Source organism: Maylandia zebra, linkage group LG7 (genome assembly GCF_041146795.1).
Source record: "Maylandia zebra isolate NMK-2024a linkage group LG7, Mzebra_GT3a, whole genome shotgun sequence".
Lineage (NCBI taxonomy): Eukaryota > Metazoa > Chordata > Actinopteri > Cichliformes > Cichlidae > Maylandia > Maylandia zebra.
The window spans coordinates 10,145,367-10,171,442 of NC_135173.1; the positions used below are offsets into that span (position 1 = coordinate 10,145,367).

Consider the following 26,076-nt stretch of genomic DNA (forward strand, 5'->3'; position numbering starts at 1 on the left):
CCACTCTCTGAGGCTGGATTAAGAGGAGGCGGCAGAAATCTTTCATCCATCAGATTCTCGCCATTAAGTCAGCCAGAACTTGTGAAAAACAACTTCTGTTTCTGTGTTTTTCACACAAACATTGTGAAACATCAGAAACACTAAACAGCCGTACAAAACTGAATCTAAAAATATCTAATACTATCTCACAGGTAAATCTTTAGTCCTCATATGTCTGTATTTTCTGCAGACGAGCCTTCCAGGAGTACTACCAAGAGCATCTGGAATACGCCTGCCCCACTGAGGACATCTACCTGGAGTGAGAAATGTTGCCATGACAACCTTCTTCCTCCACAGCTTGTGTATGTTCATCAATTTTGCCACCAGAGGGCATTGTCAGTGGGGATTTTCTTTTTTCGCTCCATTGTAAAATACTCTTCTGTCCCTCTAAACCTGGGATCTTCATTTCTACAGTATGCTAGACATCTGACTGATTTCATTCATCCCTTTCTCTTTGTTTATTTCCATGATCTCAATGGATTGATTGCCTGTTTAGTTAATCTTTTTCTATGATATAAAAATTAAGATGCTGAGCACCTGTTTATTTCAAGATTCTTCTTTTGAGATGAAAACAATGTACCTACTACTGCTGTATCACTTTTCAATGCATGGCTAGTAGGATTACTGCACACAGACACACCAAGAAATACACATATCCAAGTGAATGGCAAGCAGCTCAACAATCAGTAAAGGAATGGTGTCTAATCAAGACGTCGGCGTTTGAGTTAACTGTATATATGTTTTTGTTCAATACTGAAAAACAGGTCATTTAATTTATACTTATAGTGACATTGGAGCAAAGTAGAGAGAGACAGAGAGTACAGCGAGCGGTCCTTGGTCCAAGCTTACCCCTGTGTTGTGTACAAATCGTAGTGTGTTGTAAATACATGTATAGAGAGTAGACATTCAGGCGCCTCATTCAGACTAATTAAGAAATGCTCACAGTTGAGACTGAAGGTGGGAAATTTTGTTCTTGCTTTTGATGTATCGCTCTGACAGGATTAACTGCAGTTTTCAGAGCGGTTCGATGAGTTGACTTCAGATGAACTTTGAATGTCATTTGCTCTGCAGATATATTCATTTTGGATTTAGGGACAGTAACTCTCAGCAAATCTGAATGACAGAGCAAATTTACTTCCCTCCTGTTCTCAAAGTTGCACTGCTCTTAGAGCTTCAATAGCAAGTCATCCAGCTGGTACAGTTGCAAAATATTAGATCAGTGTGTGCTTTATATGGCTGATGCCACTTTTAGATGAAAGAAAGCTAAGGCCCTCTGAAAAGCCATATTCTCACATCTCTGACTGTTTAACTCTGCCTTTCAGTGCTTTCCTGATCTCCATTTCAGTTTCAATGAGGTAAAAGGAATGACTAGATCGATTGATAGGGGAGTGTCCTGCTGATACGTGGTATTCCAGTGGAGTCAAACCTTTAAAATGTCAGATTTACACTTTTGTTAATGGTTGGGCATTTATCTAATGTTTAAGCATGGTGAACAAGGAGAGGGATGCGTTTCCACGTTTAATTATACCTTCATTCACCTGTCACACAATAGGTGAATGAAGGAGGTTGGAGCGTCAAACCATGGCTTGCAGTCAAGCACCTTATATGGAGGTGGGAGTAGCTGAAGCCCACCTCCCCAATCACCCCCATTGTTCTCTCTGACACTGTTTAGCATCTTTTTATGCTGCTTTCAGTCAGTCCAGCAGAAAAAACACATCCTATTTGCAGGATTTCAGTGTTAAAGATTCACTGAAAGTTGACATGGCAGGAGAGAGGGTATTATCTACATATGTATTGCTGTCAGTTAGATCGTGTATATACAATAGCAAATCTATGATAGTGCTGTGTCCTTTATGTTGAGTATGTTATGAAAATGAATATGTACATGAATTAAAAAGAAGTTTAAAAAAGATCACGAGCAGATGAAAACCCCTGAACGAAAAACACACAAATATCTGTGATCTGCAATAATTTTATTTCAGTGTCTTTTCATGTTTTAACACACGGTGTAATCTCAGTCTGTCACACAGCTGGCATTCAGGTTCCTGAAGACTCCATAACTCTCTACAAACAGGCTTCAGCAGCAGCACGTTTAGGGCACATTTGTGAAATGTGACATCACTAGTGTGTGACACACAACCAAACTACTGACCAATCTGCTGTTAGAGCTGAATAGTGACTCAGTCAGCTGCCACTGGAAAACTATTATTGTGTCTTGCCGATTATAGTAATCGCATTTGAGCTCCAACAGTGTGACCCATCTCTGATCTGTATCTACTTGCCTCTGATTCTGTTTTTCTATCTTGTTACAGCCTAGTTAAAATACTTCTTTTCACACAGCTACACAAGAGCAACCACTGAAGATCTAGTCCAATATAGCCGCTCAGAAGTACTTCAACAGTTAAATCAACTTTTGACTTTATTACTTTAACAGGATTCTTCACTGTATACCTAGAGCAAAAGAGTATGTGACAGAACAAACATATCTTATCTTGTATCTTTAAAAACAAGGACTTGTAAAGTTCAAGGGAAAACAAAGAAAAAAAAATCATTCGCCTTGTCATGGGTTTGGTCTTATGAATAAAATATATGCTTGATGTCTGAACCTTTATTGTTGTCCTCATTGTTTGGTTAAATCCTAATTGTGTGAGTGAAAAGGGCTGACAAAGAATTCCCGAAGTGGAAATAAATTTAAAAAAAAATCAAAGAATAAAATACTCAAAGCATAGAAGAAAGAAAATACAGTACACTGTTAAACATTATTTCTGAATTGAGACAGTATTAAATCTTGGAAAATCATCTCCTCACTAAGGAAGCACATTGCCTTTACACTGCTTCTTAATTTCTAGCAATTAAAACTCCACTCTCTACAAGAGAGCAGCACTGCAGTTCAACTTTCCCTTTCTTTATTGTCATTAGGAGCTGCAGCAATGTTTCTCATCAACACTGACAGCAGCTAGGTTTGGGGCTACACTCAGGGTTGCAGCAAGGCTCGAGGCTGGGGTCTTTTCCTTTTGCCATTTGGCTCTCTCCAAACACCATGGAGGATTCAAATTGCTCCTTAACTGTCTTGACCTGTTGCAGCACAGATTGGATGTCAGGTGTATCTACTGATAGAGGATAGAGCTCACATGGGTCAGCCTCCAGATCAAATATCAGAGGAGGGTCGTGAGTCTTGCGCAATGCTGAGCAGTCTTTGTCTGGTGTAGTACTGCTATGGAAAGCACCTGATGTACAAAAGTGAACAAGCAGGAGTCAAGACCAGCTAAAGTTTGACAGTGTGAGCATGTAATAATTAATAAGTACCTTGTGTATAGAAGTGGGCCTTGTACTTCCCCAGCCTTACAGCAAAAAGGCCATAGTCTTCACTGGGATTTACAGGATAGAACATCACGGTCTCCCTTTTACTCTGTAAAACACAGAGAAAATACACACATGAGCTTGGTTTTTTCATTATTTGAGTGTTTGCACAACTTTAAATACAATGCTCCTACCTTTCCTTGTTTAACGAGGATATCCGTCATATCGACCCCATCCAGCATCACCTGTGGTAGTTCAGCTCCTGCCAGGTGCGCCAATGTGGGGAGGATATCTAGAGTGCTGGCCATCTCATGAGTAACACCTTCAAACAATTTGTTCAAAAAAAGAATCACTAAAGGCTACATTTTTGTTTTCATTATAGTATACTTTGATGCTGGAAAAAGGGAGAGGCAATGCTCATGGAATAAACAAACAACACCTTCAGAACTACAGTCATACATTAGATTACACAGGGTGCTGCAAACAGTCTTCAGAGGTTCTGATCGCAGAAAGGCTTTGACATATGCTCAATTAGTACTAAGGTGCCAAACGTATTTCTCACACCACTGCACCACAACCAACAGCCTGAAATGCTGTATTGGCTGTAAATGGTATTTATAGCAATTTCTGATCCTACCATCTGAATGGTGATCAAGTTGTCTGGCACCAAAAACCATGCAGGTAAAACTAAATGTAACCAAACTGTGTGGCAAGATCAAGGATGGGTCAGGATTTTTTGTGTTTGAAGGATAATGTAGTCTAGACTTTTTGCAGACCACTAAAATGTCCTGACCTGGTTTGATGATTCCCGGCCAGTAGGCGATGGCAGGTTCTCTCATGCCTCCCTCATATGTGGTACTTTTGCCACATTTCAGAGGACCAGCAATGCCTCCACGGGACCTGCGCATCAGTTCAGGCCTACATGCAGAGAAAGAAAACAGATACCATTTAATAAAACATGATAAATGCAATATTATCACAAGAGTGCAAAGACTGTTAGAAACTTGACTACTGAACAGAGGAAAAATATTTTTTCTGGAGGGTGGTTAAATGTCAGCATGAGGAATTAAACTCCAAAACTCTAGTGCATTTCTCTTCATTGTTGTCTTTAAGTCACTGAATGAAATATGTCTCAGTCATACACGTCACAGTAGTCTTAAGAGTTTAAAAAAGATTGGAATTAGTGTTCTTTGATCTTTAAAGATTTAAACATAAAGTCCAGTCACCTTTTTAAGCTCATTAAATGAGATACCAAAATGGAATAACAATAAATACAGTTCATAGATTAGCAACAAATATGATAATAAACTGAAAACCAACCCATTGTCTGATGTAAAGAAGACCAATGTGTTGTTGATCACTCCTGTCCTCTCCAGAGTTTCCACCAGGTGGCCTACAGTGTTGTCAAACTCCAACAGGGAATCCCCGTACGGACCCCTTAAAGATCGGCCAGCTGCCCCAATACCTGCATACTGGGGGTAGTGGGTGTGCTGAAGCAAGAAAACAAGTGGTTATTAGTGTTGTTAAGATTGATACTAAAATATTGATTCTTCCGATACCAGATATTTATGTTCTAGAATCAATTCCCCTATTAGAATATTGGTATTTTAGTAATTTGGGGTAAAAAAAAATTTAGTTTATGATGGAATCCTTTCCAGACACTTAGAATCAAAAATAGTCATTGTAGGCTTTAAGAAATAAAAAAAAAACAACTCAAAATATTTGATATTTATATTGTTTATTTCAAAACATAGATAATGACATATATATAAAAAAATGTTTTTAAACTTTATTATTATTTTCTATCAGTCACATTTGTTTTTAATTGTTTACTGAATGTTTTAAAATGCAGGAGTTGACTTTTCAGGTTTGTTTGTTTCTTGTGTGATAATTCTTCACAATTACAATAAGAAGAAGAAGTCTGATTTCTGGTACTCATTATGAACATATAGTTTGAAATACAGAACTTTCGGTTTTCCAAACACATTAAGTTTTTGTTCAAAGCTTAGGTATTGGACGAGTATCACTGATACCAGCTCTGATTTTACTTGATATGGGATAAGAAAGGAAATCAGTGGTATTGCACATCACATTGATTATTGAGGGACCAGAATCTATCCCCCAGAGGACTAGAAAATTTTGAATTATCCTGATATTTACCATTTTGAAAACACATTTTTAGGCATTCAAAGAGCTGATGAACCAAAGCTTTGATTGCATTCAATAGAAGGTTGATTTTGCACACTTTAATTCATGCATTTTCTTCAGATTGCTCTTGTTGCTCACATGTGATGGATAGTAGAGGAAGAATGGTTGTTTTTTCTCAACCGATGTGGTTATGAAGTTGGCTGCAAAGTCACTGTAACTCCTCTCCAGATCCAGGAAGTTGACTGGTTGTTGCTTGATGACCTCATTCTCCATTAGTGGGACGACTACGTTGCTAATATCACACAATCCATAGCACTTTATATCTGGAGGGAAACAAGTCAGATTCTTACAGGGGCCCTGGGGAAGAAAAGACAAGATTGAAAAATTAACAGACAGCAGTACAGAGTGAAGAATAGTAAAGTGAATATAGCAAAGAAAAGAAATTTCATGAAGCAATTTTAAGTAGCACAGACTGGAAACACACTGACCATGTCATGGGAGTATGGGATCCCCAGGAAATGGTCAAAGCCCTGCTTGGTTGGAAGAAACATGCCATTATGCCCAACACCTAGATGCCACTTTCCTATGATCGCTGTGGTGTAGCCCAGGGGCTTTAACACTTCAGCGATGGTGGTCTCATTGAGAGGAAGACCACCTATAGATCCTGGGTAAAACACGCCTGGGTAGATTCCTGACCGGGTCTGATAGCGACCTGTCAACAATGATGCCCTTGGAAAAAAACAACAAACAAGGCAGTTAATTAACAGTGGAAAAGATAGTGGGGTAATTTTGAATACTCTTACTTCACTTAGGAAAACGGCCTAAAGAAACTCACTGCATCAATTCATCCAACAATGGAAGATGAAAAACTACAGGACATGTAGGGAAGATTTCATCACTTTGGTTGCATGTCAAAGTAAAAGTTTAGAGGCAGCAACAAAAATTTCATGTACTTAATGAAATTTGAAAATAGTTACTCTATATTCAAATATTAATTCCGTCATCTAAGCTTTTCTTCCATCGAAGAATCACAGCAATCTTTTCTTCTTTCCCTTCAGCGGTCACCACAACAGATCGCTTTCCTCCATCTCACCTACCACCCCCCGTCTTTAAATCTGAGCTGAAAAATCATTTTACATTCTCTCTATGCTGGTCACTCCCAATGAAAGTCTTGTTCAACGCTGCCACCTTTAGCACCACCTAATATCTTTTTGTTAGTGTCATTGATCTCAAACCACACCTCATAGGAGATAATGTGTGGTTTGTGCTATCACAAATATCACAAATAAACCCTGATACTAATCTCCACCTACTCCACCCAGCCTGCTCTTTCTTCTTCACCACTTTTGTGCAAAGTCTGTTGCTTTGTACGGTTAACCACAGGTATTTAAACTGATCCATGTTCATTACCTCAGATCTATCAATTCAAGCTGCAGCGAATCATTAAGAAAACCTAATTAAAAAATCATTTTTGTTTAAATGCTTCATTTTTTAAATGTATTTTATGTGAGCTTTATTTATACAGGTAGACTCAGTGTCTTATGTAGAAAAGAGATGTGTTTCGGACAAACATATTAAAACTATAACAATAAAATAAACAATAAAAAAGCACAAATGGCTAATGTTTATGCAGTCATATCAAAAAACAGGTTCTCAGCAATGATTTCACGAAGTAATTTCTATGTCTTTTAAAGTCTGCAAGTGAAATCAATTGAGAGAGCTTCTGTAATGTTTTCCATGACGACAGAGCAGAAAAGGAGAATACCTTCTTTCTGAGCTCTGTATGAACTGATGCATGGTGAATGTAATAAAGTCCAGACCACAGGCTATGACTAAACTATTTATGTGACGTGTAATCTAATAAATAACAGGGAAGCAAACCACAAACTTATAGATAAGATGATACCAATGAACCATCCTGGGTAAGGCCAATAAGGACCAGTAAACCAAAGAATATAAAGTACAATGGTGTGTTAAAGGTTTACAGCCAATTATAAATCTTAATGCCCCGTGATAAAACAGAGTACACAGATGGGCAGAATGTGCAGAGACATGTAAATTGTATCATCATAATCTAGGAGGGGTAAAAAAAGGCGATATCAACAAGAGAAGCAGATAATATTGTATTGTGATTGATAATAATATAAGTATTTGTATGAGGCCACAGTTTCAATAGAAATGCCTTTAGCAGATACAAGAGAGGGAAGTACTGCAAGCATGCTTTTTGTATTTGAGAAAAATACAACCTTGTTTTTTACTGCATTTAAAACCAAAGCTGACACTATGAATGTATAAAATCAAAAGATAGCTGTAATTTTTCAAAAACCACATCGACAGTATGAGCACAACAGTAAATAATTGTATCAGCTGTGTAAAAATTGACAGATGCATTTAGATTTTGTCCCAAGTCATTAACAAATATTGACGCGATGCTCAAAGTCAATATGTGGCTTAAAGGAAAGATTTTTATCAATCACAAAACCCAAGTATTTGTATGAGGCCACAGTTTCAATAATAATGCCTTGAGCAGATACAAGAGAGGGGAGTACTGCAAGCATGCTCTTTCTGCAGGCACTTTTGTGTTTCAGCATTTACAACCAGTCTGAGCTGACTCTGTGACTGTATTCAACCAAAAGGTAACTGTCATTTTCGAAAACCACGTTGACAATATGAGCACAACAGCAAAATAATTGTATCATCTGCGTAAAAATGGACAGACGCATTTAGATTTTGTCCCAAGTGATTAACATAAAAAGTAAATAACCCTGCCGCACTCTGTTGGTGACATTTAAAAAACTGGAAGAGAGACCATTGAGCTGCACATACTGCCACGGTGGGAAAGGTAATTTGAAATCCAGCCAAATGTTTGGTCTGAAAGTCATATTTCTAATGGCCCCTGAGATAAAATGCCATGGTCAACAGTGTCAAAGGCTTTTGATAGATCAATAAAAAGGGCAGAGTGTCGGGGCTCTTCAAAGCTTTGCATACCTCTTCTATCACAACTCTTAACACATTTACTACTAAATACAGACCTGCAATAGAAATATATCTAAGAGCATGCCTGTGGATGACAAGCATTACATTAAGCCCATGTAGGCCCTGGTTTTTCTATAAAAAGATTGATTACAAGATTGATTTTGTATACACACATGTTGAGGAGCAAAGAGGTGGAGTCACTGCCAAGAGGTGACCTCAAGTGTAGTGGGTAATTTTTTTTTCTAGGGTCCCCAAAAGCAGTGCTTGTTACTGTAACCACCATTAAACATTTATAGTGAAAAAGCTGGCAGGAGTCCTACATCAAACCACCTTATCATCAATCAAATCTAAGTAAATCTGTAGAAGTTACAATAATATATGCAGATGAAATGTTAACTTAGTCTTAGTCTACAATGTTTAAATTACAGGCTGTCAGCAGCTGTCCTATCTTATATGGCAGCAATAGCTGCAACAAGCATTGGGTGGGGGTACATGGAGTGTACGAGACCATACTTATTTGAAGGCTTAAGTAACATTATTTTGGATTTTTAGATGATAGAAAATATAAATATAATATGAATTAAGTTATATTAATACTTACAAATATAGAAATTAAAAGGTTTCTTTGTCTCATCCTGCAGCACAATACAATTATACATGGGCGACTAAAACTCTGAGCCACAAACCTGGGGCTGTTAGACTGAACACTGGAATATTATTGATATTGATTATTAATACATTATTAATACACTATTTTTTTCTGCAGCGGGAAACATTGCATCAAAGCACAGGACTACAGCATTATTTGTAGTTGAATGAAGTTGCCAGGTGAAACTATAAACTCTGATGTTCTCTTCCTAGTGTCCAATCATTCTCTCCCCAATGCCACCGTTATCTCACCCGTCATAAACATTTCCTGTTTTTGACACGTCTCAGTATTTTTTAGCCCCCCATTCTCAGTTTCTCCCAAGTCTTCCCTCTTTTCTGTTGATTTTTTCTTAATTAAATAAAAAAAAATGTATTTTTATTTTTATTTTTTTATTAATTTACTGGAAAATGTTTTCAATCTTCCATTTCTCAAACCAAGAATACTCAGTTTTAGAAGAAAGTTACTCCTCTCCCATTTTAATAATACTTTATATTACTATAGGACCTCAATAGCTATGTCAGAATCAGAAGACTTTATTTATCCCCAAGTGGCAATTAACATACAACAGAGCAGCATGAAGTTGAAGATAAGGACAATAAGAACAGGCAATAAGAGTGAGATGAAGTTAAGGACAAATTGGAAGAGAGCAATGTTGGCTGGAACTGCTAGAATAAACTCTTAGAAATGACTGGTTGGCCTATAACCTTTGAAACATATGTTAAACGTATCTCGTCAATGATATTAAGCAATTTTAAGCCAGGAGGAACATTTGTGTCATGAGGTTCAGAATCAGTTTTTTTGCAAAGAGGCATTTATATATGTTTTAGTTATGAATGTAAAATGCTCATTGGCATTAAAAAATCTATTTTTCAAGAATGTAGACCAAGAGGACAGCAGAAACCGCAATAAATATAACATAACAGTTCTACAAAGATATTAAGTGGATTAATGCAGAACTATTTAATGCACAATATATACAATAACGCAGTCTACCATTAAAATGACTTATTTATTAATGAGCCCATTAATAATTTGTCAGTTACAACTTCATAGAATAATTTAGGATCAAATCGACTTGAAAAACAAAACAAAACAAAAAACAAAAAATAAATGAATAACAGAACCTTAACATACTTCACGGCCACTTTCATTACTTTAAAGTTTTTAAAAAACTGTTGAGCTAAGTCTCGGATTGATTTCTGTTTTATTCACAAACGCCAACAGTCAGTACTGATTACACCGGTACCTGGACGGGGTGCACACGGGGCAGGTGCTGTAAAAATCTGTGAATCGGAGCCCTTCAGCTGCCAGGCGGTCCAGGTTGGGAGTGAGTGAACTAGGATGTCCATAACAGCCCAAGTCCCCGAAACCTAAATCGTCAGCGAAGAGGAGGACGAAATTCGGCGGTGAAGCAGAGCAGGTGCACAAAAGTAAAATACCGAAAAAGGCGAAGCAGCTGGATCCCATGCTTTTCCGTCTTTAAGTCTGACTGATAGTAAGGAAGCGTCAGATCCCTATAAACAGTGATGTGCGGATCGATACTGGAATATCGATTCTTCCGATAGCAAATATTTGTGATCTAGACTCAGTTCTTATTTCAAAATATCGATATTTAGGAAATTTGTGGTAAATTTGTAATTTGTGATTAATAGGAACACAGTGGAAAGTAACTATATTATTGGCACTGTCTAAATGATTGGCAGGAACTACTTCTTCTTCCGCCTGTCATAGTGATGTGCGAAATACGGCTGTATAAATGCATCACGGCTCTTCACTCAGTTGATAACCACAAGAGTCGCCGCGTGTGGGCCAGTCGCAGCTCTACAAACAACCAAGACGCGGTTTTTGAAACATTTTGCAAGGCCACAAATTGTACAACTGTATAGTGACAATAAAGGCATTCTATTCTATTCTAAAGTAAATTATAATATCAGAAAATGATGATGAGGCAAACTGAGGGAGGAGGAGAGGGACAGGAGCTGCTAGTCCTTTTGCACCATCCAGCTATAGAGAGAGAAAATGTGAAGCTGCTGGTGACATGTAGCCCTCTTGCTGAATTTTTTTAAAGTATAGAGGTGGGTAGATTGATCCAAATATCGATAGTATTGATACCAACACTTGTATCAGTATCAGATCTATACTAACGCTGTTCGATACTTTGTTTCTATCCTCAAAGTCCAGTATGTATCCCCCTGTCCATCCAAATGAATGTGGCAGCTGATTTTCTGATGATGATAGAGAGTACCAGGAGCTATTTTTTTATGTATTCTCACATACATGTTTCTGTGAGGTGGACAGGAAAACAAAAGTGCGACTCTACCTGCATGTAATCAAGCTGGCATCATGTGAAAAGAAGAAACACATGGCATGGGAGCATTTAATATGTGCTGTACGTTCTGCATACAGACAACTGTGCGTGTGAGTCTGTGTGTGAGGAGGAAGGTAATGTTTTTGATAGTGATGGAGGCAAGTCGGAATGGAGGTTAGAAAGCTAGTCCCAGTCACATAAAATTATTACATTTTACACAATGGAGTTTAGGAAAGTCTAGGGTTATGCAAGCATTGTTTGACCAAGTCATTATGAACTTCTCAGAAGTCCTCATACACAATGGTGTGTGTGATATGTCTATCAGTTAGCTTGCGTGCTGTCTTGCACCATTGTTGCCATCTTAGGGAACTAGATACTTTGCTTTATCATTCACTTTCACATCTCTGTACAGTGCTAACCTAAGGGAGAAACAAGCTGTTGGATGATGGAAAAACAAAGAAAACAACAGTCAGTGAGAGATTTTGAAAAAGTACCTTGCTGCAGCAGCTCTCTTCATCTAATCTTCTCCAACACAGAGCACTCTAACAATCTCTGCAGGGAACAACAACCCTGGAAGGAGGCAGCGATGCCCCTGCTTTTCCATCAAATGTGTTCATGTTATATTTAAGACAAAAAGAAAAATCTAGCCAAGCTGTCATGCTCAGCTCAGGTAAACAATGAGTCAGTCATTAGTCTGGTAGAGCTAATGGAGCACCTATAGCATCATTAAAAATCATTAGAAACAAATATTCAGTAATGACTGGTATATGTTTGCCACAAATAATAATAAATTTGAGGGTGTTTTCCAGACCCATCTAATTGTTCTCCATGAGTTACAGAGAAGAAGCAGGAGAGCCACTATGGATAAATGACAGTCTATGCACTACACAGGCTGCCTGCATTGTGTTTTAGTAAAAGACAACTGCTCCGACCTTTTATTGCGAGTAAATGAAAAAGAGTATGTGACAGAACAACATATCTGATCTTGTATCTTTCAAAACAAAGACTTGTGAGTTTCAACGGAAACAAAAAAATCATTTGCCTTTTCATGGGTTTGAAAATACATCTTGAAAATATATGATTGATGTCTGAAACTTTATTGTTGTCTTCATTGTTTAATTAACTCATGATGTTATGAGTGAAAAGGGCTTACCAAGAATTCCTTGAGTGGAAATTAGAAATCAAATAAAACAATACTCACAGCACAGAAGAAAGATGATACAGTACACTGTTAAACATTAGTTATAATTTTAACAGTATCAAATTTGAGAAAATCATCTCCTCACTAAGGGAGCACATTTACTTTACATTCATTTTCCATTTCCAGTAATTAAAACTCTCCACAGGAGAGCAGCACTTTAGTCCAACTTTCCCTTCCTTCCTTAAGCTGTAACAGTTTTTCTCATCAACACTGACAGCAGCTAGGTTTGGGGCTACACTCAGGGTTGCAGCAAGGCTCGAGGTTGGGGTCTGTTCCTTTTGCCACTTGGCTCTCTCCAAACACCATGGAGGATTCAAATTGCTCCTTAACTGTCTTGACCTGTTGCAGCACAGATTGGATGTCAGGTGTATCTACTGGCAGAGCATAATGCTCACATGGGTCAGCCTCCAGATCAAATATCAGAGGAGGGTCATGAGCCTTGAAGACTGCTGTTTCTGGACAGTCTTTGTCTGGTGTAGTACTGCTGTGGAAAGCACCTGATGTACAAACATGAACAGGCAGGAATTAAGACCAACTAAAACTTGTGACAGTGTGAACTTGCAATATTCAAAATATGACACGTAGTACCTTGTGTATAGAAGTGAGCCTTGTATTTTCCCAGCCTTACAGCAAAGAGGCCATATTTTTCACTGGGATCTACAGGGTAGAAGATCATGGCTTCCCTTTTACTCTGTAAAACACAGAGAAAATACACACGAGCTTGGTTTTTCCATTATTTGAGTGTTTGCACAACTTTAAATACAATGCTCCTACCTTTCCTTGTTTAACAAGGATATCCGTCATATCGACCCCATCCAGCATCACCTGTGGTAGTTCAGCTCCTGCCAGGCGCGCCAATGTGGGGAGGATATCTAGAGTGCTGGCCATCTCATGAGTAACACCTTCAATAGATTTGTTCATAAGAAAACAAAAAACAAAAACAGCAATCACTAAAAGGCTACATGTACATAAATTATTTTTAATCAGTGTTGGGGAGTAACGGAATACATGTACCACCATTACGTATTTAAAATACTGTATTCCGTTACAGTTACCGTTTAAAAAGGTAGTCTTCAGAATACAGTTACTTTGTTGAAATAGAGATTACACTGCGGTCTTTTCCTGTTTCATATGTTAGGCTGTCCCCTCTCTATTTTTGGTAATTCGACGCCGGTGAAAACCCAAACAAAACACGCAATAAGATGCTCAAATGCCTGTGTCTCAATCTCGTGGCCCCTGTCACCTCTACTTGCGGCCCGCATAATGACGTGATATAATATTTTTTAAAATTATTGTTCAAAAAAATAATTTAATGTGAAGGCAATAGGCAGAGTGTTACAGGCATAGCCCTAAAGAATGTAGCCGCATGGGCAGTGTAGCCCAGTTGTAAGTAAGCTATTAAGACTTGACTGTACACTGTGTTCGTGTTTTTCTCCTAAACAGTAAGTTCCATTGGAGCAGCCTTTCAATGCCTCTCTCTGTCTCACGCTGGCAAAGTTGACCCAAAAAACAAAGTAAGGAGGAGGAGTTGGCCGTCCGACTGCGGTCTGGAGTGTGGGGCCTCCCTGCTGCTGCGGAGTCGGGGCGGTCTGCCTCTCCCCACCGCAGGGAAAAGGGTAACACCACCTGGGTCTGGGTGCAGTTCCCCCCTCCAGGGGCAAGGGTACCTAGACCCGGTTCGTAGAGTACGCTTGGGGAGTGTGATCATGTGTACAGCGTCTCTTTATGTCTGTCTCCACGTTGGTTGAGTGTGGAGTAAGTGCATATGAGAGCATGAGGGTGGGAATGGATGTTTGTATCTGTGTGTGCCTGTATGTCTGTGTCTATATGTCAGGTTGGGTATCAGACGCCACCTCTCTGGAGACATCTCAGGCCCTCTAAGGTTTGGAGGCCTATCTCCCCCCACCACCACTTCCCCTGCCAGTGGCGGACTCCCTCAGACATCGGTGCGTTGGTGGTTCTTTGTGTCTGGGGATGGGCGTCCAGGTACACACCGGCTCACTCCTTGGCGACCGCTTATCGGGGCCTGGAGCCTGGGGCTCGCTCGGGCCACTTCGGAGGTGGGGTGGCCCCGGCCTCTCGGCCTGGGGCTCGGTCACTCAGGCACAGCTGGCTGCCGACGGAGCTCACGGGCGCGTCACTGCAACTCCCCCTGGCTTCTGCTCCGCGGCTGCTGAGTGAGCCCTCATCTGGGACTCTCCTCAGCTCTTTCTGGGACAGTGGCGCAGCTGCCCCTCTGTTGGTCTTCCTTGGTCTCTTGTGTTCTGGGGGCCTCTGGATGTCTGGAGTTTTGATCTCCTCCACACCTGCTTCATGCCCTGGAGGACGGGGCTGTGGCCCCCCCACACCCTCTAGCAGATCATTACATGAAGGAACCTTTTAAAAAAAACAAGCGCGTCCATGCTCACAGGTGTACACACGGGTGATCACACCCACAAACTACACCCTTTTGGCTCCTACCTCAAAGCACACTGTGTTCTGTTGATCTTATGTGCTGCACAATAATGTTTAATATTTAGTATTTACTGTCATATTCCCATATATCATTGTGATGTTGTTTATTCTATTACTCTTGTTCTCTTCTGCTTGTTTTCTTTTTTCTTTCTCAACAGGTGATCGATATATGCATTTTTTTTCTTTTTTTTTCTGCTCATTCTGTTGGTTTTTGTTTTTTGCCCTTCTCCCCCGTCCCTCTTCTCAGCTGTTTTTCTTTCCCTCTTTCTTTCTCCCTTTCTTTCCCCCAGTCAAGTCTGTCCCGTATTCAGCAAGTGAAAATAAAATAAACAATAAAAGGTGAATCAAATGGACCATTATGGCAAGGCTGGGATGGTCAATTTGGTAAAGTAAATCTGTTGGGCATCTTTCTTTGCCTTTAGGCAATAATTCTGATGGCAAAAGAGCCAAACGGGACAGGCAAAAAAAAACAAACAAAAAAACAAAGTAAAGCTAGTTTTTGGTTACGGGCCTGACACGGAACCAACATATTAGCCAGAGGTCCCTTTACTATGGTTCGGAGCCGTGGAACTGTTTTATATACGCGCTGAATAGTTTTCTACACGAGATCGCTGCAAAAAGTGCAGCCTTACCTAATATCCACCCTACTGTCACTCATTTTATATTAAGATTTAAAAATCTAGTTGGTATTGATGTGGCGAGTATCCTTCAGTAATAGTAATAATTCACACAGCAATAGTACATTCAAGTAGTTGTAAAAAGCTTGATAATATATTCAGTAACCAAAGTATTCAGAATATGTTACTCTCATTGAGTAATTTAACGGAAGACGTTACAAAATACATTTTGCAGCATGTATTCTGTAAACTGTAGTGGAATGTCACCTTCCCAAGACTGTTTTTAATTAATGGTAATATACTTTGATACTGAAAAAAAGAGATGCAATCTTATTATTGAAATAGGGTTAGGTGAGCTGCAGAAAGGTGCCTAAGAAGTACGTCAAGCTGTCCATACCTGGGGTCTTGGAAACTGCCAAGCAAAGAGTCACAGCCTTGCCCAGCCACTTGAAGAGGTATACCAAAGAAATAGAAGGCAGGAGAATAAACCAGCTGTTCTCCACAGAACCATCCAAGGTGTACTCTCATTGGCAGGGGAATAATATGAGAACAGTTCCACCAAGGCTGGAGACAGACCAATACTGGAAGAGCATGTGGGAAAAGGACGCAACCCATAATGGAAATGCCCACTGGCTAGAGGATCCAAGAGCAGATCACAGCAACCTCCCTGAACAGGGACCAGTAACCATCACAGTGGCAAACATCCAAGATTGGGTCTCCAGTACGAACAGCACCAGGCTATGACATAGTTCATGCCTATTGGCTGAAAAAGCTGACTGTACTACATGAGCATCTGGCAATACAAATGAACCAGCTACTAGTTAATGAGACATACCCAGAATGGCTAACTCATGGCTGGACAGTCCTGATCCCCAAGGACATCCAGAAGAAATGAGTCCCATCCAACTCCCAGCGAACAACCAATGACGAGACTGGCTATGGATACCAACTATGGAATGGAGCATCGTCAGCCACCTCCTCTACATGGATGATATCAAGCTGTATGCCAAGAGGGAATGAGATATCGATTCACTGATCAACACCACCAGGAACTACAGCAAGGACATCGGAATGTCGTCCAGATTGGGGAAGTGTGGTCAGATGGTAACAAAGGCTACCTTCACACTGCAGGTCTTAATGCTCAATTCCGATTTTTTTGTCTGCTTGTTCACACTACAAATAAAATGCGACAGCAAACACGCTCTAGTGTGAACCCTCAAAGCGGCCCGCATGCGCAAAAGAAGACGTCACACACAACGCGCTCTGTTTAGACCAAGATGGCCCTTAATATAAAGACTTCGGACTTTACGTTTCCCAATTTTTGCTTTAAGTTATTTTGTTATTTACATTATTATGTAAATAGCCTAATAATGATCCTTATTGCTGTTTTAGAGAGGAGCGGTGCTTCAAAGGATAGTTGCAGATTTCTGTCAGAATCTGCAGATTATACAGTACAAATAAAATGTTCACGTTTCTCCAACGTTGTCTTCCCAACAGTTTCACTGACATCTACGCTGGATGGCCAGGAAGCGTTCGTGATGTCTTCTCCGGCGCTGATAATTGGCGTCTGTCTTGTGTCAGTGTCGTAAAAGACGGATTTAATGCGACTTGACCATTCAAACAGCAGTCGCTTTCTAAAACATCAGATATGTATCGGATTTAGTACCACATACGAAAGTGACCCAGATCGGATTTGAAAATATCGGATTTGTGCCGTTCACACTGTCATACCATGATCGGATATGGGTCTCATAGGGTCAAAAAAAAAAAAAAAAAAAAAAAAAAAAAATCGGATTTGATGCGCTTTCACCTGCAGTGTGAACGTAGCCAAAGACAGGGAAGCTTGTTAGAAGTGAGGGGATCAAACTACCAGAAGGCAACGTTGCAGAGATCGAGGATACCTACAGATAGCTAGGAATCCCACAGGCAAATGGGAATCACAGAGAAGCCACTAGAAAATCTGCAACCACCAAGTACCTGCAGAGGGTCAGGCAAGTCCTGAGGAGCTAGCTGAACGGTAAGAACAAGAACGGGCTACCAACACCAATTCCCTGCCTGTGATCAGGTACCCTGCTGGGATTATAAACTTGCCAAAAGAGGAGATAAAAGCCACTGACATCAAGACGAGGAAGCTCCTGACCATGCATGGAGGGTTTCATCCCAAGTCCAGCACCCTGAAACTGTACACCAAGCAGAAGGAAGGAGGGCGGGGATTAGTGAGTGTCAGTACCACAATCCAGGATGAGACAATGAAGAGGAGGAACCATCATGGAATGACAGGCCCTTGCACAGTATGTACCACAGGCAAATAGAGGAAGTGGCTGACATACAGAAATCCTATCAGTACCCAAATCCTACTCTCAGCACAAGATCCATAGAAGCATAGCGGCTTGGCTCTACCACACCAGGCAAGACCCCAGGTGCAGGCTGTGTAAAGATGCCCCTGAGACAATCCAGCAAATAACAGCAGAGTGCAAGATGCTAGCAGGCAGAGCACAGTCCTAGGAACAGCAAAGTCAAGTCAAGTAATTTTTTCCCAGAGAACTGATCCTCATTTGATATTTTCTTTTTTAAACGATTCTTTATAAATCTACAGATGACTATGTAGGAAAATCCCTGCAGATCAGTAGTTCATGAAATACTCAGAGCAAGCTGTCTGACACCAACAACCACACCATCTTTCTGCTTTAGAATATGGTCAGCAGTAACAGGTAAAAATAAATGTACTCAAACTGAGGTCTGTGTGGCAAGATCAAGGATGGGTCAGGATTTTATTTATTTATTTATTTTAGTTTGAAGCAGGATGTAGTCTGGACTTTTTGCAGACCACTAAAATGTCCTCACCTGGCTTGATGATTCCCGGCCAGTAGGCGATGGCAGGTTCTCTCATGCCTCCCTCATATGTGGTACCTTTGCCACATTTCAGAGGACCAGCGTTGCCTCCACGGGACATACGCATCAGTTCAGGCCTACATGTAGAGAAAGAAAGCAGACACCATTAAGAAAAAAGATAAATGTAATATCGCAATAGTGCAAAGATTTCTAGGAACTTGACTACTGAACAGAGGAAAAAAATTTTCTGGAGGGTGGTTAAATGTCAGCATGAGGAATTAAACTCCAAAACTCTAGCGCATTTCAGTCATCATTGTTGTCTCTAAGTTATGTGTGGTAGTTTTAAGAGTTTGACAAGAAGGCAACTGGACTTCTTTAATCTTTTAATTTCTAAATGTTAACAAGTCCTGAAAACCAACCCATTGTCTGATGTAAAGAAGACCAATGTGTTGTTGATCACTCCTGTCCTCTCCAGAGTTGCCATCAGGTGGCCTACAGTGTTGTCAAACTCCAACAGAGAATCCCCAAACGGACCCCTTAAAGATTGTCCAGCTGCCCCTATACCTGCATACTGGGGGTAGTGGGTGTGCTGAAGCAAGAAAACAAGTGGTTATTAGTGTTGTTTGAAATATTGACTCTTTCAATGCCGCATATTTATATTCTAGAAGTGACTGATCATATTAAAATACTGAAATTTGAATAATTGGGGATGTCTTTTAAATGACAAATTCGAACACATTGGAAAGTAACTACTATCTATCTACAGAGGACTAGGAAATGTTTAAATTATCCCAATTTAAAAACTCTCAGACATGCACAGTAGTTGATATTTACCATTATGAAAACACATTTTTAGGCATTGATTGCACTCAAAGGTTGATTTTGCACACTTTAATTCATGCATTTTCTTCAGATTGCTCTTGTTGCTCACATGTGTTGGATAGTAGAGGAAGAATGGTTGTTTTTTCTCAACCGATGTGGTTATGAAGTTTGTTGCAAAGTCACTGTAACTCCTCTCCAGATCCAGGAAGTTGACGGGTTGTTGTTTGATGACCTCATTCTGCATTAGCGGGACGGTTACAGTGTTAATATCACACACTCCATAGCACTTTATATCTGGAGGGAAACAAGTCAGATTCTTACAGGGGCCCTGGGGAAGAAAAGACAAGATTGAAAAATTAACAGACAGCAGTACAGAGTGAAGAATAGTAAAGTGAATATAGTTTAAAAAAAAAAGAAAGAAAAAAAAGACAATTTTAAGTAGCACAGACTGGAAACACACTGACCATGTCATGGGAGTATGGGATCCCCAGGAAATGGTCAAAGCCCTGCTTGGTTGGAAGAAACATGCCATTGTGTCCAAGCCCTAAGTGCCACTTTCCTATGACTGCTGTAGCATAACCCAGGGGCCTTAACACTTCGGCGATGGTGGTCTCATTGAGAGGAAGACCACCTATAGATCCTGGGTACAACACACCTGGGTAGATTCCTGACCGGGTCTGATAGCGACCTGTCAACAATGATGCCCTTAGAAAAAAACAACAAACAAGGCAGTTAATTAACAGAGCAGTGGAAACATTTAAAGGCAACTAGGCAGCTATCGATTATTTTAGTAACTGAGTAATCTATTTATTATTCTATTGATTAATCGAGTAGTTGGATAAGAAATACCTTTGTCTTATTAATGAGCAATAACAAATATTCAAAAGGGACAGAGCACAGGTCTTTCAAAATGAACTGCTCATTGGTTTCCATTTTAGAAATTGCAATGTCTTAAAGTTTTACTGCATACAACATTTGCGCCATAACAGATGTATGATGGTGTAGATCAGAGGTCCCCAATCTCAGTCCACGAGGGTCAGTGTCCCTGCAGGTAAATTACCTTCTCAACATGCCTTGAAGTTCTCCAGAGGCCTGGTAATGAGCTAATCATGTGATTCAGGTGTGTTGACCCACGGTGAGATCTAAAACCTGCAGGGACACCGGCCCTCGTGGACTGAGAATGGGGACCCCTGGTGTAGATGTTAATAATTAAGATTAATAATAGTTCAGTGTTCAGCCTAACAACCTTCAGGTCAGTGGCTAAGAGTTTTACTGCCCAAGTACATTTATATTAGCCTGTGAGAAAAGCTTTTATTTTTATATTTTAACATTTTAATGAAATGAAACGAACACAATATTTTATATAATTTCACTTTCAATCTGAAAAATGTTACGAAAGCTTGAAATTATTATGGTCTTGTATACCCCATGCCCCCCTTTAGACTCCCCCCTGTCTCTTGCAGGTATGCTTCCATGTAAAACCACCGACAGCCTTCAGCACGCCGTATAATTTAACCAGTCAGGTATCAGACTAAGTTAACAGTTCATTTGCATATTTTAATACAACTTCTGCAGGCTACAAAGTTCACTTTTTATTCACGTCGGCGTTGATCAGATGCTTTGGTGAAGGACTCCCGCTAGTTTTTTCCAGGAAAAGGTTTTAATGGTTTTAATGGTGAGTACAGGAACAGTGCTGCTGTTTTGGACACTAGAAACATGTTTTCTGTGTTTTTGTGTAAAATTGGAGGCTGTGTGGTTAATATTTGTCACAATGTTTATTTACACACTGCTCCTAAATACGTTTGTATTGTAGGTCTGTCTTCAGTCGCGAATGTGGGTGAAACGCTCGTGTTTATATCGTTTTATACATCGCCGCCCTACAGAGCTGTTCCATTAAAAGAAGTATCAAAACAATGAATTTGTGTTGAGAATTTTAAAAAATTGAATTATTTGAATTACTCGATCAATCGTTTCAGCCCAAGAAAAATTTCATGTACTTGATGAAAACAATAGCAATCTCTTCTTCTTTTGGCTGTTCCCTTTAGGGGTTGTCACAGCAGATCGCTTTCCTCCATCTCACCCTATCCCTTCTGTCACACCAACCCAATGCATGTTCCTCTTTTCTCCTGCCTGGCATCTCCAGCTCCATCTTTAACATCCTTTATTGAAATGGTCCTCTACCCCTCACTATTCCTCATGTGAATATGTCCAAACCAACTGTCTCCAAATCTGAGTTAAAAATGATGATGATTTGTAATCCTGTCTGTGCTGGTCATTCCCAATGAAATCATAAGATATCTAACTGCCACTCACTCTTTTTGGTGTCACAAATATCACAAATCACCCCTGATATTCATCTCCACCCACTCCACCCTGCCTGCACTTTCTTCTTTAACACTCTTGTGTACGGTCAGTTGCTTTGGATGGTTGACCCCAGGTATTCTCCATCTTTATTACCTCTACTCCTTGTTTTCCATGTTCACGTTTCCGCCTGTCTTCCGCTCATTTGTTTCTTCTGTTTTGCTTCTACTGATCACAATTCCATCTGTTACTATCATAGTCCAAGAAGACTCCTGCCTGACCTCATCTGTCAATCTATCCATCAAGGCTTCAACGATTCAAGTAACTCAAAGAACTCAATTATTAAAAAAAGAAAATCTAATGCAATCATTTTTTTCATTTGGGTGCTTCATTATAATTTTATTGAACCAATCTATGATGTTTAAATTACAGGCTCTCCGCAGCTGTCCTACCTTATATGGCAGCAATACCTGCAAGAAGCAGGAGCATGGGGTATACTAGACCATACTTATTTGAAGTAACATTATTTTGGATAATTTCTATATTTTATAGAAAATAAATATATAAATTAAATTATATCAATACTTAAAAAATAAAAGGTTTATTTTTCTCACACTGCAGCCCAATAAAAATATACATGGGAGAGTAAAACTGAGCCACTGACCTAGGGCTGTTAGATTGGACACTGAATTATTATTCATATTCATTATTAATACATCATTTGAAAATTTGCTTTCTGCAGCAGGAAACGTTGCATCAAAGTAAAGGGCAAACATCAGTTTGTGAGAATGCTGATATGCTCGCTTTTCTTCATTGCAGTCACGCATAGCTCATTAGCTTGCACGCTAACCCACAGATACACATACACATGAACATAAATCAAATCCATACCATCCAGGAAATACAAAAATGTCAAGATTTTTTTTTCTTCCTCTTACTATAAGAAAGCTGTCATATGAACCCAATACGCAGGACCTGGGAGAAAAAACCTGAACTCAAAAACAGCTTTAATGCTGAAGAAGGCAAAACACACACACACACACACACACACACACACACACACACACACACACACACACACACACACACACAGAGAGAGAGAGAGAGAGAGAGAGAGAAAAAAATCCTATGTAGTTTAATGAAGTTGCCAACTGAAACTATAAACTAGTTTCCATTCTCTATCCAATGTCACTGTTATTTTGCCCATCATAAACATTTCCTGTTTTTGACATGCCCTCCCAGGTCTTCCCACTTCTGTTAAGGTTTTTCTTTGTAATCTAATTTAATCAAATTGAATTTTTTTGTTTGACTATCTATCTATCTATCTATCTATCTATCTATCTATCTATCTATCTATCTATCTATCTATCTATCTATGAATGAATGTAAAATCCTCATAGAGATTCAACATTTATTTTCCAGGAATTAGGCCAAAGGGACAGCAGAAATTGCAACAATTATGCCATAACAGTTCTATAAAGTGATTAAGTGCCCAAAAAGGGCTGGATTGATTGTAATCTAGAACACAAAGTATACACAATAACGCACGTTTTATTCACACACGCAGTCAGTACTGATTACACTGGTACCTGGACGGGCTGCACACGGGGCAGGTGCTGTAAAAATCTGTGAATCGGAGCCCTTCAGCTGCCAGGCGGTCCAGGTTGGGAGTGAGTGAACTAGGATGTCCATAACAGCCCAAGTCCCCGAAACCTAAATCGTCAGCGAAGAGGAGGACGAAATTCGGCGGTGAAGCCGAGCAGGTGCACAAAAGTAAAATACCGAAAAAGGCGAAGCAGCTGGATCCCATGCTTTTCCGTCTTTAAGTCTGACTGATAATAAGGAAGCGGCAGATCTCTTAAAAACAAAATAGAACGTCACGTGCCAGAGGCCGGAAACGGCTGCACGCCGGTTATGTCACGGAATGCTGGGAAATGTAGTCTTAAGCATCAGATTAGACTAAAGCGCACAACCGTTTTTGTGTTTTTGTTTTTTTAATTTCTGCTTTTTAACGTTTAAATTAATATATATTTTTACAACCTATTCTCCTTCTTACAGCTCAACACCCAATGTGAAGACTTTTAGTTTAAATCCCCAAGTTCTGCATAGTGAATTAGGTCCAGATTTAATAGGTTAACTGACTGCACACAATCACACCTTTCACAAAGGTTTTAAAATTGTTTGTCCTTTGTTCATGGCTTGAAATGATCATCTTTCGGATTTTGTTGTTCCATTTTATTTTCAATGGAACAACAAAAGCAACAAAAATAAAAATACTAAAATACATACATACACAATCATAATTATCATTAACCAAATGACACAAAACAGTTAACACACTGCATCATACAGACATGTCCTAAGAAAGGCAGTTGAGTAATTTACTGGTTAGAGGTGTTCCTCTGTCATGTTTTGTCTCCTCTTTAAAATTCTTAATCTGAGGTCTCGCGGTCGAGCTACCGTCCTCTGTGGGAAGGTTGGCTGCTGCCACTGATTCGACTTGACACCTGGTCAATTACACGAGCAAGAGGAGAAATAAATCACTGGTGCATCACTGCAGAAGCCAGCAGTATGAGTAGAAATTAATGTCACAGCTGATTTTCTGATGTAGAGACGGTACCAGGAGCTATTTGTTTATGTATTCTCATATACATGCTTCAGATAGGTGGACATGAAAACAAAAGTGTGGCTCTCCCTGCATGTAAATAAGGTGGCATTGTGTGAAAAGAATCCAAACATAGCACAGGCATGAGAACATTTAATATACGCTGTACATTCTCCAGTCAACAGTTGGTGTGAGTCTGTGTGTGGGGGGAGGATGGTGGCATTTCTGATGGTGATGGGGGGAAGTGGGAGGTTACAAGCTAGAGCCAAAAGCATAAATTAGTACATTTTACAGTGGGGTATGTATCATTTGATCAAGTCACTGTGAACTCCTCTGAAGTCCTGATGCACAATGGTGTTTGTGATATGTCTACCCGTTAGCTTGCATGCTGCCTTGCACTATTGTTTAGCCTTAGGGAAATAGATACTTTGATTTATCATTCACTTTCACATCTCTCCACAGTGCTGACCTACATTCAGCAGCAACTGTGGCTGTATATGTAAGAGAGAGGTAAGCAATGGGATAGAGGGGATGAAGATGCCTAATTAGAGATCCAGTTGTATCATCTGTTTCCTTGGTCTTTGCTCTGTGCTTTCTGTAACTACTATTTTCTTAATACAATCTCACACTCATCAAACAGTCCACAGTGATTAGTTCTGTGTGCAGACATATGTACGTGTGCGCATTCATGTCACTGTCTGCTTATGTGTGTAGCACATGACCCACTGAACTAAGCAAAAGTCAGCTAACACACACGCCTACACAAATGCACACATGGAAACTAAGGGAGAAACAAGCTGTTGCATGATGGAAAAACAAAGAAAACAACAGTCAGTTGGAGATTTTAAAACAGTACCTTGCTGCAGCAGCTCCCTTCATCTAATCTTCTCCAACACAGAGCACTCTAACGATCTCTGCAGGGAACAACCACCCTGGAAGGGAGGCAGTGATGCCCCTGCTCTTCCATCGAACATGTTCATTTTACATTTAAGACAAAAAGAAAAATCTAGTAAAGCTGTCATGCTCAGCTCAGGTAAACAATGAGTCAGTCATTAGTCTGGTAGAGCTAATGGAGCACCTACAGCCTACAGCAAAAATCATTAGAAGCAAATATTCAGTAATGACTGGTATACCTTTGCCACAACTAATAATAAATTTTTGAGGGTGTTTTCCAGACCCATCTAATGGTTTTCCATGAGTTACAGAGAAGAAGCAGGAGAGCCAAATGACAGTCTATGCACTACACAGGCTGCTTGCACTGTATTTTAGTAAAAGATGACTGCTCTGACCTTTTATTGCGAGTAAATGAAAACCATTGTCAGAAACAACACAGAACAAAACGAGCAGCTTGAATCAGCTGAGGCTGCAAAAAGTTTCTTACCCCCACTTCTTTCTGTGTGCTTCTCTCTCTCTCTCTCTCTCTGTGTGTGTGTGTGTGTGTGTGTGTGAATGTGTGTGTGTGTGTGTGTGTGTGTGTGTGTGTGTGTGTGTGTGTGTGTGTGTGTGTGTGTGTGTGTGTGTGTGTGTCTCCCTACATGAGCTAAGCATCAGTTGCCAAGCTGTCTGGGACTGTTTCCGAAGCAGTGTCCATTGTTTGGGATTCAAATTTGGGCATCTTCATATAAAATGGATTGTCCCGCAAGAAAAACTAATCAGAATTAATGTCCCATGACAGGGTGTGTGTGTGTGTGTGTGTGTGTGTGTGTGTGTGTGTGTGTGTGTGTGTGTGTGTGTGTGTGTGTGTCTGTGGCTTGAAAAATCTTTTACAGTCTGTGGAAACAAAGTGTGTGTTCTTGCACTTGCTCTTCGAAAAGGCATGCACGT

The 26,076-nt window shown here is 39.9% G+C and overlaps 3 protein-coding genes across 4 annotated transcripts in view; 1 reads left to right on the forward strand and 2 right to left on the reverse strand.

Annotated features, from left to right (window-relative positions):
• The window catches only part of mapk8ip2 (mitogen-activated protein kinase 8 interacting protein 2), a 27,781-nt gene extending 25,137 nt beyond the window's left edge, over positions 1-2,644 (forward strand). For both annotated transcript variants that reach the window (XM_004553329.3, XM_004553330.3), the window contains exon 14: positions 230-2,644. In XM_004553329.3, the coding sequence (XP_004553386.1) occupies positions 230-302 (73 nt within the window). In that variant the 3' untranslated portion in view covers positions 303-2,644. The remainder of the gene's footprint in view (positions 1-229) is intronic.
• On the reverse strand, positions 2,636-12,349 carry LOC101479449 (arylsulfatase A-like). Its single transcript, XM_004553328.4, has 8 exons — positions 10,359-12,349; positions 5,976-6,216; positions 5,626-5,844; positions 4,660-4,829; positions 4,133-4,257; positions 3,534-3,661; positions 3,346-3,448; positions 2,636-3,266 (listed from the first exon to the last, which is right to left on the reverse strand). The coding sequence occupies exons 1-8, from the start codon at positions 10,577-10,579 to the stop codon at positions 2,980-2,982; spliced, it is 1,494 nt and encodes a 497-aa protein (XP_004553385.2). The 5' UTR covers positions 10,580-12,349; the 3' UTR covers positions 2,636-2,979.
• Positions 12,350-12,496: 147 nt separating this feature from the next.
• Positions 12,497-23,543, reverse strand: arsa (arylsulfatase A). Its single transcript, XM_004553327.5, has 8 exons — positions 23,237-23,543; positions 19,811-20,051; positions 19,456-19,674; positions 18,944-19,113; positions 18,537-18,661; positions 13,396-13,523; positions 13,210-13,312; positions 12,497-13,118 (listed from the first exon to the last, which is right to left on the reverse strand). The coding sequence occupies exons 1-8, from the start codon at positions 23,455-23,457 to the stop codon at positions 12,826-12,828; spliced, it is 1,500 nt and encodes a 499-aa protein (XP_004553384.1). The 5' UTR covers positions 23,458-23,543; the 3' UTR covers positions 12,497-12,825.
• Positions 23,544-26,076: the final 2,533 nt, after the last annotated feature.